General features: G+C 42.6%; 1 protein-coding gene across 5 annotated transcripts in view; it reads right to left on the bottom strand.

Moving 5' to 3' along the window:
- MID2 (midline 2) overlaps positions 1–19,462 on the bottom strand; it is a 145,265-nt gene that overhangs the window by 107,721 nt on the left and 18,082 nt on the right. For all 5 annotated transcript variants that reach the window (XM_081336611.1, XM_081336615.1, XM_081336612.1 and 2 more), the window contains one exon: positions 3,042–3,763. In XM_081336611.1, coding sequence (XP_081192737.1) covers positions 3,042–3,707 — 666 coding nt within the window. In that variant the 5' untranslated portion in view covers positions 3,708–3,763. The remainder of the gene's footprint in view (positions 1–3,041; positions 3,764–19,462) is intronic.

Raw genomic sequence — 19,462 nt, 5'->3', positions numbered from 1 at the left:
ACCAGCTCAGCATCTATAACTGCCATCGCACCCCTCGCCTATATGCTGCATGACTTTTAATTTCCCAAGAGATCATGTATCTTCCGTTAAATCAAACACGAGCAGAATATTTAGGATGACACTGTAGAATATCAGCAGAATAGCCCGTTGGTACCACAAATATGTAACAGGCACATATAAGTCAGAAATATCAACATTACTCTTTTATGCACACACGTCTGCTGTCTGAAATGAAAATCCAGCATTGTGCATAATGCTTCTTAATGCTGCAGACGACCCTTCCTGTTAGTTTAAAACCCCATTGTGAATGTTGCAGGAAATGCATTTTTCTACTTAAGGGTTAGGACGCTGAATAGAAATGCTCTGAATTTCCAAATCCCTGGCTAAAATGGAAAGGGGGAAAAAAATCAAACTGAAGCAGCTCAGCTTTGATCTGGCTCTCTTGACAGTTTTAACCAGTTTGGCAAAGATGAAAGAACCACAGCTTTCTTTTTTAAAAGGAGAAATCTTTGGGATTTCTCCTTTTAGTCTTCTAGAAACTCTTGTCGAGTGGCACAGCTCCTTCTAGGTTATTTTCTGTAACTTAGTAAACTGCAAAATTTGCCTTCCAAATTCTAAATCCATCTATCTCAATCTGGTCTTCTTAAAATGGGTTGGAACTGCCAAATTGCTGAAATTGATGATATTTGCAATCCCAGCATAAAGTCAGACTAGGTTTGTTCTAAAGCTCTGTAAGTACAAACCTAAACTTGGTTATTTTTTTGCTCTTATGTTTTAAATGTTAAAAAAAATGCTCTTTAATTTTCATTTTTACTGCATGGAATCAAATACATTTTTTTTTAGAATTTGGACCATTAGTACATCCCAAATGAAATCTTCAATGCCATTTGAACCCATTAATACACTCCCAAAGAAATCTTCAAGGGAATTTTGGACCCTTCACAAATTCCCAATGAAATCCTTAATGGAATTTGGACCGCTGGTAACAAACCACCAGTGAAATTCTCAATGGAATTTGGATCGTTGACAAATTCCTCATGAAGTTCTCAGTGGAAAAGCTGTCCCCATCTTCTATAAATCCTGCCACTAATAAGTAGAGGGTGCTGGGTTGGGATAGTAGATCTGATTGGGCTGGAAAAGTGAGAAAGTATCCTTCCTCGACAATTGAACAAGCCAAGAGAAAGAAGGATCTGTATATTCTAATTTTTTGCCTCCTACAGACGTAGATGCAAAACTGGATCTGATGGATCACCCTCCAGATGCCTTACCACACAGGCCAGCATCTCTGAACATGTGCCTCTTACTGTCAAAGAAACTATATCTAAAATTAAAAAGGGCAATTAAGGCCTACGGTAGCTTGTGCATAGGCATAAACAGCTCCTAGGGGAGCAGGTGCAACATCAAAAATTAATATGCTAGAAAACAGTCTATAGAAATTCTGCACATTTCAGACTAAGGCTGTGACTTTCAGCCCTGACAGCCATAAATCAAACCTCCCTCAAAGCATAAAACCAGTTTGTCAACAGCCGCTAGATCCGAAATGGCATCAGTTGTCTATTTTCCCCAAGGCAGGCTGGCTCAAAACATTTATTACCTCGTGCAGCTGAAATCTGACTTGCAAACACCCTCAAGTAGCTGAGAGGAAGGGGGGGAAAAGGAGGGGGGGAGAAAAGCAGGTTGTTCCACTGAAGGTGCAGCAGACTTCAACCCATTGAAAACAAAGTTATTCCTTAATGAATGATTCGTCCTAGGACAGGTTGGCTCCAATTCCTCCCACAGAGTAGACACCCCGTCTCCTCCTTTATATCGGCTCTCATTTACAAAATGCAGGACCTCCTCGGGAGAAGGCTGGGCTCCCGAATCCTGACCATCAAAACCCCATTTTCATATAACTCTAGGATCAGTGGTGGGATTCAGCCGGTTTGCACCACTTCGGCAGAACTGGTAGCAAATTTTTTTATTGCCCAGGCCCAGAACAGACTTCCGGAAGTGGCATCTACACAGAGAACCGCTTGTTCCCGTATTTGAATCCCACAACTGTCTAGGATACGACACATGCAAATATTGTTGAGTGCAAATGTGTCTATTAAAAAGAGCAACCAGTCACTAGAGTAAGACGCGTAACCAACCGCCCAGAGGTTCCAGATGACTCACCAACACCCAAAGATCCCATCATTAAAACTCAGCAACAGAAGTGGTGCAATTTCAGGATAGCTCTCAGATTTGAGGAAGATGGGATTTAAAGGTGGGAATGTCAGGCAGGCCTGTCCCACCAGCCTCCTCCTTCCATTACCTTCCAAATCTGGCACAAAATAAACCCCAAACGCCATTATGCCTCTTTCTCACAGTCACCGTGTCACCCAATGGTTTCATGCAGCCCTCCAGAAGTTTGGAAGGCTGAGTCACCTCTGGCAGCCATTTAGCAGCTACCCTCTCTGGGAGTAAATGTTAAGAAAGACTTCAGGCTCAAGATACAGCTGTTGTCAAGCTATTCCAGCTGTGCAGGACAGATAGGAATATATAAAAGGTGGACGTACACTACTATCTTCTGGAAATGACTTACACCAAATGTATCTTCTCTCAGAATGGCTCTACAGTTGTGGAAGAAAGAACAAGATGCAGCTGCTTTAAAGAGTCACCAAGAGCTATTGAGTGTTGAAGCATCTTCGTCCCTTGGAATCCAAAGCACTGCATTTATCCAAAAACTAAAGTCCTGATTTTGTCAATCACAATTCATCCTGTATCCTGGTTAGTCTGGGACACAATCGCAGGATTAACAATACCCCCCACCCCACCCCCAAACAAAGTTCCTCCTTTGAATAAGAGTGTTGATTCCAGCCCAAGTAAAAGACAGAGAGGATGAAAGAAGTTTTATTATGATGGTTCAATCCAAATAATGTCCACTCTCCTGTTCACCCAATGTGCCACTTTCAAAACCGAGGCTGGATTATATCTAAATTCCACCTTGTTACCAAAAAAAAATATGACCTGGACTTTTAATATGGCCCCCGTCCCTGCTTCGCCTGCCCACCTCTACTTACCTTCAGTTTCTCAAACCGGTCACTCAGGGACGCCACTTGGTGATCCCGGTGCCTCCCCACCAGTTTACATAAGGCACAGATGAGCTGGTCATCAGCCACACAGTACATGTTCACTTTCTCATTCTCGTGCTCAAGGCACATCAGCCCCCGGAAGTGAGTGTCCGGCACAGGCTCCACCAACCGGTGGCTGGTGAATGGCTTCTTATTGGGGTGGGTGGCCCGCAGGCAGCGGTCACAGTAGGACACCTCGCAAGTAATGCAGGTCTTGACGGCGTCGCGGGGAGGGTCCTGCTCGCAGAACTGGCAAGCTATCCGGTCCACCACTGTCGACATGGTCGGGCTGTGGCGATAGGTTCTCTCGCGGTAGTTGTCACTGGGGGAACTGGGCCCACTCAGAGAGGCCTTCTGGAATCGGTCAATGATATTCTGCAAGGTCACATTGCGTTTAAGGCCTTCTAGGCCCCGATGGTTAAGAGAGATGACATGTCGACAAGTGGGGCACTGGAAGGCAGTGATGGGTTCAAGGTTCTCGCCAGAGGAGCAGCTGGAAACCAAGATGCGGTGGGCGCAGCTAAAGCAGAGGCTGTGAGCACACGGCAGAAGGAGGGGGTCTTCGAACAACTCTAAGCAAATTGGACAAGTCAGTTCCGACTCCAGTGTTTCCATCTTTAGTTAAAACAATCTGGCTTCAGTGTTAAAAAGGAGGGAGGCAGGTCAGTCATCTGCAAAAGAAAATGGGAGTACAGAGAAAAAGGAACATGTTTAAAGCCAGGCATTTCCCACCCGGTCTCCAGGAAAGAGTAATCCAGAGCAGCATTTGAGGGTTCTGCAGCTTCCCTGATATAATCAAATAAGACTACTTCCAGAGTACCTTCAAATCTGGCCTTCTCTACCACCAAGCCTAAGATTCCAAGTCTGATATGAGTTTATGGAAGTCCACCAAGTTTATCTCCGCGGTGTCCTCTGACAAAACTGCCCATATCTCAACCTGAAATCGGCTGGTTTTTCTCCACCTACTCAAGAATCCTCATCTCCCATCAGTGAAAGTACTAAAAGATTATGTTTTATTCGTTTGCTTAATTGATTGGTGGTTTCTGTAGCCGCCCATCTCAAGAAATGCTTCTGGCTGGCTTTCAATCCAGAACACCTACCATTAAAAATTTGAAAAAGCATTTTAAAACAATAAAGACAGTAGAAAGCATTAAAAAAAACCACAGACAGCATTAAAACGTCTGCTTAAATGTTCAGTATTCACTCCTTTATTCGTTCACTCATATCCTCAGTCAATGTTGTAACTCAGCAGTGAATCGTAATTGCCCAAGTTCAATGCCTACCATGAAAAGAATCTTTTTGAGCACAGCAAAATTCTGACTAGTTTGTAACTGTGCTTCAAATTGTCCAAAACCCACAGGTTGGACATGTCTTTATCCACAGCTAGTATATAGTACCTGACATTGGATACATGACAGCCATTGCAAATTTCATCCTCCATAATTTGTCTGATCTTCTAAAGCATCCGTGGCCAACTCTATGTGAATTTATTTATTTATTTATTTATTAAATTTTTATACCGCCCTTCTCCCATAGGACTCAGGGCGGTGTACAGGGCAATAAATATCAAAATGTAAATACAAAAGTTAAAAAAGAGATTAAAAAGAATTAAATAATTATGCCCCAAAATACAATACTAAAAATGTGTTAAAACATATTTAAATCCAACCCCAAACCCATCAGACCAGGCCAGATTGCTCAAATAGATAGGTTTTTAAATCACGCCGGAAGGAGCGCAGGTCGGGGGCCATCCGGAGCTCAACCGGAATGCGGTTCCACAGGTCTGGCGCGCCCACAGAGAACGCCCTCCCCCTGGGGGCCACCAATCGACATTCTTTGATCGGACCATTGACCATTGAACCATGCATTCTCCAAAGCAGCTAAGGGCAGGACAAGAAGCAACGGATGGAAACTAACCAAACAGAGAAGCAACCTAGAACTAAGGAGAAATTTCCTGACAGTTCGAACAATTAACCAGTGGAACGACCTGCCTCCAGAAGCTGTGAATGCTCCAACACTGGAGGTTTTAAAGAAGAGACTGGACAGCCATTTGTCTGAAATGGTATAAGGGGGTTGGACTAGATGACCTCCAAAGTCCCTTCCAAATTATTTTTATTATTATTATAAAATTATTATTATTATTATTATTATTATTATTATTATTATTATTATTATTATTATTATTATTATTATTATTGTTATTGTTATTATTATATAACTTTTATTCATTAAACATGAAACTCAGTCAACTGAACACTCAAATTGACTGGCACTAAGGGTTGACATGGGTTGCTGCCAGCATCCTAGGGATCAACCAGGTATCTCCTTAAAATGTAAGATGTTCCGAGTAGCGCAGTTGTATTATTATTATTATTATTATTATTATTATTATTATTATTATTATTATTATTATTATTATTATTATTATTATTATTATTATTTATTATTATTATTATTATTATTATTATTATTATTATTATTATTAATCTTATTGTTGTTATTGTTATTGTTATTATTTCATGACACAGTATTTCTGTTATCTAGCCTAAGCTGACTTTTACTTTCATTGCACAATGTTAGATTCTACTATTTCTTCACTACATATGTAATTTTATACTCCTCCACCACACAAGGGAACATGTTACACAGTTGTTGAAAAGCAGCATTTTTCATTTATTCCCTACAAAAGCTGATGGGAAGCATCGGAATCTTAATTTGTCAAGATGATCTAAGGCAGGCTTGTATCAATTTCAGGGCAGAAGGACTCTTTTGAGAATCACATTCGCAAAATTAAATAAAGTGGATATGGAAACTAAATGTTATTCGATATGTTTGTTTGTTTTATCACGTTTGTATGGCTGCCCATCTCATATAGCAACACTGGGCAGTGTACCCAATAAAGCGGTCCAAATAGATAAAAACCCATTAAACAGGCAACCAAAATAAGTTTAAAATATTTTGAAATGACTAATGAATAGAGAGAGAGTACATTTAGTCAAACTTCGTTTTAAACATGGAATCCTTGGTGTTCTCAGAGCTTGGTTGTTTTATTACAGATGTTTCATTACCAGCTAGGTAACTGTCATGGTTCTGACTGATGAACCCAACCAAGCAAACATCTTCAAGACATTCCAATCTCTAAAAGTAAAACTTTATTGAGTGCACCAATTCGGCACATCATGACTGCAAAACCAGCTCGAGCCAGACCCCTCCCAAATACACATAGTAAAAGCATAGGATTCTTCCTCCTCCCTCCTGGCCACGTCACATTGCCCAATCAAGCAGGAAAATATTGTTATGATAAAGCATCTTCAAGTCTGCCCAGACACTTGGTAGAATGTCCTGGAATCTCAGGGTCTGGCCTCTTGGTCTTCACATCTCACATTCCAATCCCTTCCCTCCATCCAGGTTTGTTGGCAAGTTGAGAAGGAATATTTTTCACACCAGCAAGACGTGCTTTGAAACTTGACAGTAACATCTTCAGCACTGAAGATGTTACCTAGTTGGGTAATGAAACATCTGCAAGTAAACAAGCTGAGAGAGCACCAAGGACTTCACAGGTCATCCCTGAGCTACAAAGATGCTCTTTGATTGACATCATGGAACTATCTACCATGGAATCTCCAGGCCTGTTGACCAAACCATGTTTCAAGAGCTTTCTGGAAAGTCAATAGGGTTGGAGCCAGCTTCACCTCAGGAGGAAGGACATTTAAGAACATTTAAGTATGTTTTTAAATCAAGCATTAACGTTCTCTGGATTTCATAATGCATCCTCAAGAGATGTTGGCATTCTTATCCACACTCTTTCCAACAAGACCAAACACGTCATAAGATTTTACACTCTGATAAGCATTCAAGTCTTACATGTTCATTGAGAGTCTACAAACCCTATCAGAGGAATTATGCATGATGCTCTATTGTTACTGTCCTCTAGTTTACATAGCAATCTGCAGAATCTTTCAACGATGGTGCAGTGGAAGATCTAGAGAACAAGGACGGCAAATGCTCATTTCTATCTAAATGTTGGTAAATTACACTTGTCCTGGAACTTAATCCTAAACAGAGTTTACACTAAGTTTATCCTGGAAATAATCCTATACTTTTTGCTTATAAGGAGACTTCACTGGCAGCTAAGACCTTATCAGCACAGAGTTATGAGTTATTTCTAAATCCCTTTCCAATTTTAGGATTAATTTTACTGTTAGTGGCTGGGTTTTTTTTAATAGCCAGATAGCCTTCCCTACTACAGAAGAGAAGTTTGCTAGTTCCCACCAAATTTTATTTTCTTAACAATTGCTCCTGGTCTACAAGATTCAAAAGGATGAGCCTTCCCTGTTTCAATTCCCTTTGATTTGAATCAATGCATCTAATGGTACTTTAAATCAGGAGCAAACAACTTTTTTTCTGGCTATACCGAGTTTCTAGAAAACATGCACTAGATCACCCATACAGTAGGATGCAGAAATATACAGTACTCAAAATTTGGCAGAATTTAATTGAATTCAATTTGAATTCAATAGCAGAACTTGGCAATAGTACTGCTTATCTGTAGTTAATTATTCTTCCATACTCAGTGCTACAATTGGATGGCAGCTTTCAAGAGGCAGCTGGCAAGGCCACAGTTTGAGCATCTGAGGTAGTATTGGCCCTTTTGTTAGATGTTTTATCCCGCTTTTATTATTTTTATAAATAACTCAAGGTTATACTCCTTCCTCCTCCTATACTCCTTCCTCCTCCTATTTGCCCCACAACAACCCTGTGAGGCGAGTTGGGCTGAGAGACAGGGACTGGGCCAGAGTTATCTAGCTGGCTTTCATGTTAAGGTAGGACTAGAACTCAGTGTCTCCTGGTGATTGGCCCAGAGTCACCCAATTGGCTTTCATGCTTAAGGTGGGACTAGAACTCACAGTCTCCTGGTGATTGGCCCAGAGTCACCCAATTGGCTTTCATGCTTAAGGCGGGTCTAGAACTCACAGTCTCCTGGTGATTGGCCCAGTCACCCAATTGGCTTTCATGCTTAAGGTGGGACTAGAACTCACAGTCTCCTGGCAATTGGCCCAGAGTCAGCCAACTGCCTTTCATGCTTAAGGTGGGACTAGAACTCACAGTCTCCTGGCGATTGGCCCAGAGTCAGCCAACTGGCTTTCATGCTTAAGGTGGGACTAGAACTCACAGTCTCCTGGTGATTGGCCCAGAGTCACCCAATTGGCTTTCATGCTTAAGGCGGGACTAGAACTCACAGTCTCCTGGCGATTGGCCCAGAGTCAGCCAACTGCCTTTCATGCTTAAGGTGGGACTAGAACTCACAGTCTCCTGGCGATTGGCCCAGAGTCAGCCAACTGCCTTTCATGCTTAAGGTGGGACTAGAACTCACAGTCTCCTGGTGATTGGCCCAGAGTCAGCCAACTGGCTTTCACGCCTAAGACAAGACTAGAAGTCCCAGCTTCCAGCCTGATATCTTAACCACTTGACCAAACTGGCACTTTTTGTTCTGGTTTAATCCTGCTGTCTTTGCCCATACCCATCACGCGTTCTCCAAGCAGGGCCCTACAGATGAGTTGGATCATCATACCCATCATCTGCAGCCAGATTGGAAAAGGCTGAAGCACGTAAATAAGGAACCTTTCCACAGCAATCCGGAGGAATTAAATAAGGCGTGGGGAGATTTTTCCTTCTGAAATGTGGAAACCCAATTTTATCCCTGCAGCACCCAATCACAAGAGCCTAAGTTAACATGTGCCAGCCCTCCGCACTTAATGGCATGTTCTCAGACCCATCAAAGTCCAACCTAGCCAGGCACACTATAAAACAAATACTGTCAAGGCCATCGATCGAATAAAACCGTCATAAGGTGTTGGAACATCTTCAAATTTGTCACTGTGAGGCAGGGTGATACATACGGCTCTACCGGAGACACAAAGTCATAATGAATAGATTGAAATAGGATTTGCACTCAGGGTGAGGGGTAAAGCAGGGCGGTGAATGAAGCCTTCCGTTGAGGAAGGAAACTGACAACACAGCAAAACTGAAACTGCCAGTTCATTTCTTCCATGCTGCCATTTCTGCACAAGTGGATGGAAAGAAGCAAGGCCAAAAGAGGAAAAACAGAGAGGATTGTTTTCATGCATAAATGCAACCAAGAATTTTAAGCCAAGCTGGTTCACCTGCTGTATTGGGCCCTAAAGAGTAGTGTCACATTCCGTGTTAAAGAAATGACATTATACAGCTTACAATGAAGTGTAAATTCAATCAGACCAATGCTCTTGTTTCGCAACGGTTCAAAGTTACAATGGTGCTAAAAAAAAAAGTCACTTAATTATGGTCCATCGCAACATCCCCGTGGTTATTTGATCACAACTCAGGGTCTTGGCCACTGGAGTGTATTTACTATGGGTTGCAGCATCCCACTCTCACGTAACTGCCCGTTTGCGACCTTCTCTGCCAGCTTCAGGAGTCATGTGATCATTAAGTGGATCTGGCTTCCCCCAATGACTTTCCGTGTCAGAAGTCAACTGGGAAGGTCTCAAAGGATGATCACATGACCCTGCCATGCTACAACTGTTGTAAACACATGCTGGTTGCCAAGCATCCGGATTTTGACCACGTGACTGTGGAAATCCTGCAATGATTGTAAGTGCTAGGACCCCCTTTTTTCAATGTCTTGGTAACTTTGATTGGTCGTTAAACAAATGGTTGCAAGTCAAGAACAACTTACAGTGTTTCGTCCATTATACAACCGACAAATATTTGAACAAGGAGAGAAGAATTTTTCTTGAATTTTCTGCATGAATTCTACCTGTGAACTACCATAATTCTTTAAGACACTGAACATTGTCTTTTACCAAGCCGAACTCTTGCTCCATCGAGTTTTACGTTGCTATTGAATAAATGAGTGGCTAACTTTTATTTTGGGGCGAGGGGTCTTGCACCTAAGAGCTGCAAGGATGATAGAAGAACAGAGTCGGAAGGGACCTTGGAGGTCATCTAGTCCAACCTCCTGCTCAAGCAGGAGACCCTATATCATTTCAGACAAATGGTTGTCCAGTCACTTCTTAAAAACACCTCCTGTGATGAAGCACCTACAACTTCTGAAGGCAAGCCTGTTCCACTGATTAATTTTTCTAACTGTCATCCTTGCCAGGATTATATGGGTGAGGTGAGATTTGGGGGGGAACTTTTTCCAATTGGTAGAAAATCTTACCAATTTTCAGCCATTGTGGGTAGAGTATCTGCAAAAAGGGACATCAGGCACCCAAGGGGCCGGATGCCCCCAAGTTCCTGCCTCTTTCGTGACTTTCATAATTTTATCTTCCTAAACCGTGCAGAGGAAGCCAGGATTTCCTAAATCTTCTCCAGTTGACAGGAGAGAGAGATGGCGTAAGCTGACAAGGGTCAATTTCTCCCTGGCAAAGATGAAATTGTCAACTTGATCCCAGGCTTTATTCCATCACACTGAACATGGACTGAAAGCTCGCTCGTCTTTTTCATGCAGGCTATGAGAAGAGAAGGGAAGTTCTAACCTTTGCCCTCCGCCGTGATCCTTCCCAATTTGCAATTTTTTTTTTTAAAAAAAATAATGGATGGAGGAATGCTCTACCTAGAGACTTCCAAAGTAACAACATTTTTTTAAAAAAAAAATCAACCACCTTGCAAGATTTCAGAATTTTGTTTGCGTAAGTAGGTAGGGAAAGATGCAGAATAAACAAGGGGGCCCAAACAGGATATTGGCTTGTCACGTGTGGTAGGAAGTAAAACAATACAAATTCTAGCGTAAAGTGGAGTTTTGTGTTACCTAATCGCTAACTGGAGCCGAGGTGAGTTAACTTGCCTCAAAACCTTAGCTTTTAACCCCGGTGACACCATTTGGCCCTGGTTTTTTTTCATTTGTGCCACCAATTAGAAGAGAAGAAACTTCTTCTATTTAGATGGGAGGGGAGAGAGTGTGTCTGATTTAATTCTCATCTCTTTTTTTTCCCCAGAGCACCAAAGCTTGGGACCAGCTGTCAGGAAAGCATCTAACGCTACTGTAAACAATCTAACCAAATGGCCTCACAGTCCCTGTTGTTAAACCTCCTAATCTACAGGATCAAGGACCCAACTGCTCCATTTTTGACAAATGCAAACAAGAGCTTGAGGAAATGCAAACAAGGGCATCAATAACCACAAAGCCTGGGAAGAATTTGTGTTGTGTGTGCTTCTGGGCAGTTATGAAGCAGATCCTCTAGTCGCAGGGAACAAAGATTTCCCGAGCCCGGCTCTCTTTCGAGAAAGCAAGATGTTTCTTCAAAAGGCAACCAAGGTTGGTTTCTTTGCCAAAGATACCCTTGGCACAATGCCAGTTCTGCCAGACCTTCTCAACCTTGCCAACTTTAGGATGGGCTGGCTGGCTGAGGAAATCTGGGAGTCGAAGTCCACAAGTCTTAGCGTTGCCAAGTTTGAAGACTCCTGTGCTAGACCAAGGGATGGGCATCTTTGACAGCTGTTGTTTTGTTGTTTCATTATTTGACCCCACCCTCTGAGAGCTGCTGTGAAGGTTCCTGGTGACATCACAATGTTACAGGTAGTCCTCAACGTACAACCACAATTGAGCCCAAAATTTATGTTGCCAAGTGAGACATTTGTTTGAGGTTTGCCCCATTTTTCTTGCACGTTTGTTAAGTGAATCCCTGTTAGTCACATGGCTGTTAAGCGAATCTGGCTTCCTCATGGATTTGCTTGTCAGAAGGGGATCACGTGACCCTGGCACGCTGCAAATGTCATAAGTATGAGCCAGCTGCTGAGCATCCAAAATTACATAAATTACGTCACCACAGGGATGCTGCAACGGTCATCAGTGTGAAAAATGGTTGTGGGTCCCTTTTTTCAGCAGCGTTGTAACATCGAAGTGTCACTAAGCAAACTCTTGTAAGTCAAGGAGTATCTATACTAGAGCGAGCACAGCCAAAAATTGTAGGTAATTGGAATGGGGAGATATTTAAGGGACCAAAGGCGATTTTTATAAGTTTCTGTGTGTTTTTTCCCTTTAACATTGCAAACAGGAACTACGTTTGGTTAATAGGGGAAGATGGGGTTCAAAACAGAAATGCTTTCCTTTTAATAGCAGGTGGGTACAGCAGTCCAATAGCAATTAGTTAAGACCAATAGTTTATTTATTTTGAGTATTCATGTCTCGGTCTTTGAAGGAAGCTGAATAATTCTGCCAAGGCAGCTTACAGGCATTACAAAAAAGCTAAACTAAAACATCTTGTTCCAGTAAAACTGGAACACTAGAACAGCAGTCTTAAAAAACCATCACACAGCTCAACACGTTCATAGAAAAAACAACTTAAATGGTTAGAAAGGCGGGGGCAGTGGCGGGAGAACAATGTAAATCTCGCTGCCATATAAACTACTAAAATAATCAAAAGCTCCCTGAGCATCTCAACCACAAGCTGCACGAGAAAAATGGAGTTTTCAACTCCGGTTTTAAAAGTAATGCAAAGGGGAAGAACTTGCAAAGGGAGCCGGAGATGAGAAGGATCTTTTTTTAAAAAAAAATCTTCCCCAGTATAATGGATTTTGAAATCAAATCTATAAAGATCATTTCAGAGTCTAAGACCTTGATACAGGCGATATAGCTGCTACTTCAAATAATTCAGATTTTCTTCTTCTAGATATCCAAGTGCCAAATTTAGTCATAACATAATAACCTCCTATAAGAGTTCACCTGTATTTAAAAAGGGGCTAAGATCAAAGCAGAGAGCCAGTTTAGTATTGTGGTTAAGTCAGCAGGCTAGAAAGTGGGAGACTGGGAGTTCTTGTCCTGCCTTAGGCACAAAACCAGCTGGGTGACCTTGGGCCACTCACTGTCTCTCAGCCCTAGGAAAGAGAAAATAGCAAACCACTTCTGGAAAACCTTGCCAAGAAAACCACAGGGTCTTTGTCCCATCTGAGAACTGGACCCAGTTGAAAAGAAGAAGAAAGATCACATTGAAAGTCCAAAGTAGGGATACGCTGAGAATAATTAAAAAACAAAGACTGGGAGACAGCCACAGGCATCATCTCATTTGGACAAGGGAACAAGGGAGCCATCAGCCATTGGGCTGCAAAACATAAAATACTTGTTTGCTTTGTCCAAACAGCCAGGTGCAGGTGGACAGGTCTAGAGTGACTACAGCATAAGTACTCCAGGGAGGAAGAGCATGCAGGACAGCAGCAAAGAGAAAATAAGTGGAAAGAAGGAATAGGATGAGCAGAGGCATCAAATAAGAAGGTTGGCTGGGAATACGCCTTGCTTGAATTCAGCCAGCATCACCAGTAGCAAAGATTAGAGCAGGGGGTCCCCAATCCCCAGTCCATGGACCAATACCAGTCCGCGGCATGCCAGCAACCGGTCCGCACAAACAAGCAAAGTCCCATTTGCGAAATGCAGGCAGCACACAAAACCATGCACCCTCCGGTCCGCGGAAAAACATCTCTCCACGGAACCGGTCCCCAGTGCCCAAAAGGTTGGGGACCTCTGGATTAGAGAATCTAAAAAATCTACAAGGCATTAAGTGGCACCCCACCCATAGAATAGTGATAAGTTGGGACTGGGAAGGAGCAGATTCAGATCTACACAGCCATAAAGATCTCTAGGTGACTTTGGGACTGGTGGTCCCTGTTGCTGAGTGGCTAAGTTGTGTCCAACTCTTTGCAATCCTAGGGACCACAGCATGCCAGGCCTCCCTGTCCTCCATTATCTCCACCAACTCAGGCTCACTGCATGAATGACATTATCATGTGGTCCGTACCCAAGTCTTATTTACCAATCGTCTCCAGTCAGTTGGATTCACGCCACATGCTAAACTGTAATTCATAGTTTATCTACTGCAACAGCTGTTTTCCACAACCCAAGATCCAAGCCAGCTCTCTCTCTATCTCAGCCCAATCCTTCCTTGCAGAATTGTTATGAGAATCCAACTAAGGAGATGATATTCTTGAAGAAAAGCAAGACATTAAGGTAATGTCAATTAAGGCTCGAAACAAGTCAAGGGACCTGTTTGTTTCACCCGTGCAACTGCTGAGAGCCAGGAAAATCAGCAAAGGCAGGTTGAAATGGGGAGGCACTGATCTGGTGTCCTGCCACTAGCTTTTCCTGTGACATTGCTAAGCCTGTCAAGTCTTGTGAGAACCATTAGTCCTGGAAACGCCTCTGAAAACTCCGGGAGTTGAGCAAGGGCAGGGGAGCCGGGCATGCCAAAAGATTGCTATTGGGCAGGTATCCTTGCAAATGGGGTTGTGCCTTGCCTAGGAAGCACAGTGTGTGCTTTCATTCCGAGCTCTTTGATGCTGACTTTGATGTCTGCAATGGATGCCGCGTGCAGAATAGCTGATTAGATTAAAATCTGCTCTGTTGACAGTAATTAATTCCCTGTATATCAAAATGATAAAATATTAACAAGCCTTACAAGGCTGGGACATGTGCAAGACACACCAGAGATCAACCGCAGCAAAACCTGATGAGGGGAAAGCGTCTTAACGTCACAGCAAAGGAATTGGAGGAGGGGAGAAAATGGGAGGGAGGGTGGGAGGATGAATTAGAGTAGGGTTTCTCAACATTGGCAACTTTGAGACGGGTGGACGTCATGAGACGTGCTGGCTGGGGAATTCTGGGAATTGAAGTCCACCCAGCTTAAAGTCATCAAAGGTTGAGAACCACTGCTCTAAAATATACCATCATGATCTTATGATATTTATATCTCTTCTCACTAAGAAGCACACTTTTTGCATATCTCGTCAATGCACACTGATTGCTTCGGAAACCTGCCGTAACAGGATAGCTGTGTTCCAGCTTGCCTACCGGTTGGGGAAGTGCGGTATATTCTCATTCGAGTTCCAAATCAGAAATAAATTCTCCTACGATACTGTGGCAGCCTAACCGGGGGGGGAGGGGGGGTCAACAAATGAGCTGCGAGAGAAGAGCAGGCCAAGCTGGAGGGCGAAGTTAAACAAGCTGTCAGTTTAGAGTCCTTGCGTTCCCACAAAAGACCCAAGTCCATCCCCTCTTGAATTTCATTGGCTCTTATCTAGCGCCAATTTAGCGTTGACCGTTAGTTGACTAAATTCTTGTGTATAGGCTGTGATAATAAATCTTCTGTTCTTGAACTTCATGACTTGCCTCCTGAGGTTGTGGATGCTCCATCACCAGAGGTTTTTAAGAAGAGATTGGACAACCCTTTGTCTGAAATGGCATAGGGTTGAGCAGCGGGTTGGACTAGAAGACCCCCAAGGTCCCTTCCAGATCTGTTATTCTGAATGTAATGATCTTGATTCTTGGTGCCCAATAATAACCCTTCAAAAAAAGGCACCCCAAAATATCCCGGGTGCTAGTTTACTCAGTCCAGAATTCCTGAATCACCCAGCTGCCCGGCCATCCTTCGAAGGCAGCAACAATTTCACTTCCAACCTTTCACTGCTCCAGGCCTTTTCCGTGACCTCACCAATCCGATTCTCTAGATGGGAAAAAGGCACAGAGGCTGCTCAGTTGAAGGCGACGAATGCCGAAACTGCTTCACTCCAGCCAATCAACAGTGCGCAGCTTTGAGCAGGAAAAGCTTGCCAAAACACACACACCAAGAAAATAATAAACATTTATCAATATCTCCCAGAACAGAAAGCAGACTGCAGATCATCTACAATTCAGGGCAACGTTGCTTAGTCTGCTTTTAAAAATTTTCCGTTCCCTCTCAACTGTTCCCCGGGGACCTGTCGGAAGCCTTTGTACGTTTTGAAACATGGCTCCAACAGCTGATCGGAGATGTTCTTCCTCCTTATGGCTCTTTCCTCATTTGCATCCTTTTGTAAATAAAAGAATCCTGCTTCCTGCATTCCTGAGTTTTGCTTACATGTCTGGCCTGAAAATTCATTGTCTGCTTTGTGGTGCCCGCTGCCCTTTGCTGTGAGCCACAAGGAGCCTCGTGCACGCCATATCCCCCCCCCGTGTCTGCAAGAGAAGCATAATACCAGCCAGACATAAAAATACCAGCCAGACTTAAGAGAGAGGTTGCCATAAAGTCTTAGATGAGTGACATGAAATGCTCTGAACTAGCTAAGGGGTCATCTGCAACCCTGAAATCTTCCTTTCTTCTTTTTTTGCCATCCTCCAATAATTTTATAATCCTATTCTATTTATTTGTTACTAAATTTATATACCACCCATCTTGCTGTCTGGGGAGATTCTAGGTAGCTTACTATTTAATGAAAATAGAAATTATGAAAGAGGGATCCAGTCTAGAATACAGGAGAAACTTCCTGACAGTGAGAACAATTCACCAGTGGAACGACCTGCCTCCAGAAGTGGTGAATGCTCCAACACTGGAAGTTTTTAAGAAGAGACTGGACAGCCATTTATCTGAAATGCGATAGGGTTTCCTGCCTGAGCAGGGGGTTGGACTAGATGACCTCCAATTTGTCAAGATGATCCAAGGTTACGGTTGTATCAATTTCAGGGCAGAAGGACTCTTTTGAGAATCACATTCGCAAAATTAAGTAAAGTGGATATGGAAGCTAAGTGTTATTCAATATGTTTGTTCGTTTGATCACGTTTGTACGGCTGCCCATCTCATGTAGCTGAGATCTGGTCTAGAATTAAGGAGAAATTTCCTGACAATGAGAACAATTAATCAGTAGAACAGCTTGCCTGCAGAAGTTGTGGGTGCTCCATCACTGGAAATCTTAAGGAAGAGGTTGGACAACTATTAGTTTGGATTGGTATAGGGTCTCCTGCTTAAGCGGGGGTGGGGTTTGAACTAGAAGATTGCTAAGGTCCCTTCCAATCCTGTTATTCTATATTCTCAATATAAAACCCATTATAAATATAAAATCCTATTAACATGACAAGAGATTAAAAAGGGTAAAAGATGAGCTTAGAGCAGAGCAACAGTGGTGCCATCTCTATCCCTGAACCATCCAACACCATCCTACAGCTCTTCAAATCAAGCCTCATGCCCAACTGGCACAGCCAGGTTCCTCCTTAAAGATCAGAAGGGTGGGGGCAGATCTCACATCTTGGGGCAAGTTGTTCCAAAGGGTGGGGGCCAAGGCAAAAAAGGCCCTACCTGTATAGGAAATCTCCAGCGGGGGTGGGGGGGGGAAGCAAGTGACACACAAAATCCAAATCTCAGGGTGCAAATATGGAGATGTGCGAGCATATTTGGCAAATAACTATGTAGATTTCTCTACTTGCTGGAAGCTACGCTCCACAAAAAGGGTGCAACCAAGACCAAAGAATGCTATTAATTAAAGGTTCTGGCCTAAAATTAACTCCCTTGTAAAAATAAGGCATCTAGCATTGCTTGTCAACGCATTTCAAAAGGTTTCCACGCAAGGGTCAATTACAATAAATTTGGATAAATTCAATCTTTTAAATCAAGATCAATCAGAGGTGGGGTAACTTTTTTCAGAGGCCGCTCCCTGAAATGGAAGGCCTGTTCTGGGAGGGTAATGAACATTGTTGTTTTTACATTTAATTAAAACCAAATATAGTTATTAATATTATTTCCCTCCGGTCATATGCTTATTCATTTTCTCCATCTGCCACATTAGAACCTGCACTTTGGATCGCTTCCGTGGCAGCTGTGCCCAAAGTTCTCAAGAGCTTCTAATGAAGGAAAACCTAAAGATTTTCAGAAGTCCTGGCAGCCAAAACCAACCTGAACAATGGCCACAGGTAACAGAATAACAGAGTTGGGAGGGACCTTGGAGGTGTTCTAGCCCAACCTATACCATTTACACAAATAATTGGCCAATCTCTTCTTAAAAACCTCCAGTGTTGGAGTGCCCACAACTTCTGAAAGCAAGTCATTCCACTGGGTTAATTGTTGTCAGTTTCTCAGCCTTGGCCACTTGAAAATGGGTGGAGTTCAACTCCCAGAATTAATAATAATAATAATAATAATAATAATAATAATAATAATAATAATAATAATAATAATAATAATAATAATAATAATGTTGGAAGGGACCTTGGATGTCATCTAGTCCAACCCCCTGCTCAGGTAGGAAACCCTATACCATTTCAGACAAATGGCTGTCCAGTCTCTTCTTAAAGACTTCCAGTGTTGGAGCATTCACAGGTTTTGGAGGCAATTTGTTCCACTGATTAATTGTTCTAACTGTCAGGAAGTTTCTCCTTAGTTCTAGGTTGCTTCTCTCTTTGGTTAGTTTCCATCCATTGCTTCTTGTCTTGCCTTCAGGTGCTTCTCCTTGGTTGTCTAGACTCTAGAAAAGGAAGGAAGGAAGGAAGGAAGGAAGGAAGGAAGGAAGGAAGGAAGGAAGGAAGGAAGAAAGAAAGAAAGAAAGAAAGAAAGAAAGAAAGAAAGAAAGAAAGAAAGAAAGAAAGAAAGAAAGAAAGAAAGAGAAAGAAAGAAAGAAAGAAAGAAAGAAAGAAAGAAAGAAAGAAAGAAAGAAAGAAAGAAAGAAAGAAAGAAAGAAAGAAAGAAAGAAATTACTATTAACATCCTCAGGTAGCCAAGGTTGAGGAACACCACCCTAAGACCATGAGGATGAAGGAAACCAAGGGAGGAAGAACACTGCAGAGAAGACACTACAGTGGGAGAACTGTGTTAGTCTACTACTCTATGGTTTTCATCTGAGGAGGAGCAGAGTTTAAGATCAGAAAGGGGATCTTTTCTTATCTCCAACATGCTGCTTCCAGTACGGCAGGGGTGTCCAATCATGGCAACTTTAATACCTGTGGACTTCAATTCCCAGAATTCCTCAGCCAACCATGCTGGCCATGTAGGCACCAAGCCTACTACTTAGAGCAGAAGGACTCCAATCTTGGACTACTAACATTTAGTGGTGATCCTCTCTGAAAAGGTGCTTCTTTTATCCCCACTGAGCTCTTAAATTCAGTCAAGGTATCATTCTCCATTCATCGGATGCAGGCATTAAGCAGCGTCCCTGGCCAGCTGGTTCAATCCCAAGAGGTCAACCAGTCAATCTTCTTCTTCTTCTTGAATTTGAATGCACTCTATTTCATGCAGACTTAAAAGCCTGTTTTCCTGACTTGTTTGCAAATAAATCACGATAACTAGAAACTTCAGTCGCTAAATCACTCAGGCCCTTGAAGATGAATGATACAAATTAGATCAGGAACAGCAATTAACAAAAATGCAATTGAAATAAGGAGGGGGGAAATCAATTGTTAAAAGAATTATGATGAGGCGAAGCCATAAATGCAAGGCCATTATCAAGAGACAAGGATCCAACTGTCTCTCTTTCCATTTCTATGAAATATCCATGAAGCCCATTATAACAGGGGTCTCCAACCCCCGGTCTGTGGACCGGTATCGGGCTGTGGCATGCTAGCAACCGGTCCGCACAAACAAGCAAAGCCCCATCTACAG

The sequence above is a fragment of the Vipera berus genome (genome assembly GCF_964194415.1).
Source record: "Vipera berus genome assembly, chromosome: 11".
NCBI lineage: Eukaryota > Metazoa > Chordata > Lepidosauria > Squamata > Viperidae > Vipera > Vipera berus.
The sequence above is the reverse complement of the archived record's forward strand: the minus strand, read 5'-3'. Positions and strand labels throughout refer to the sequence as shown.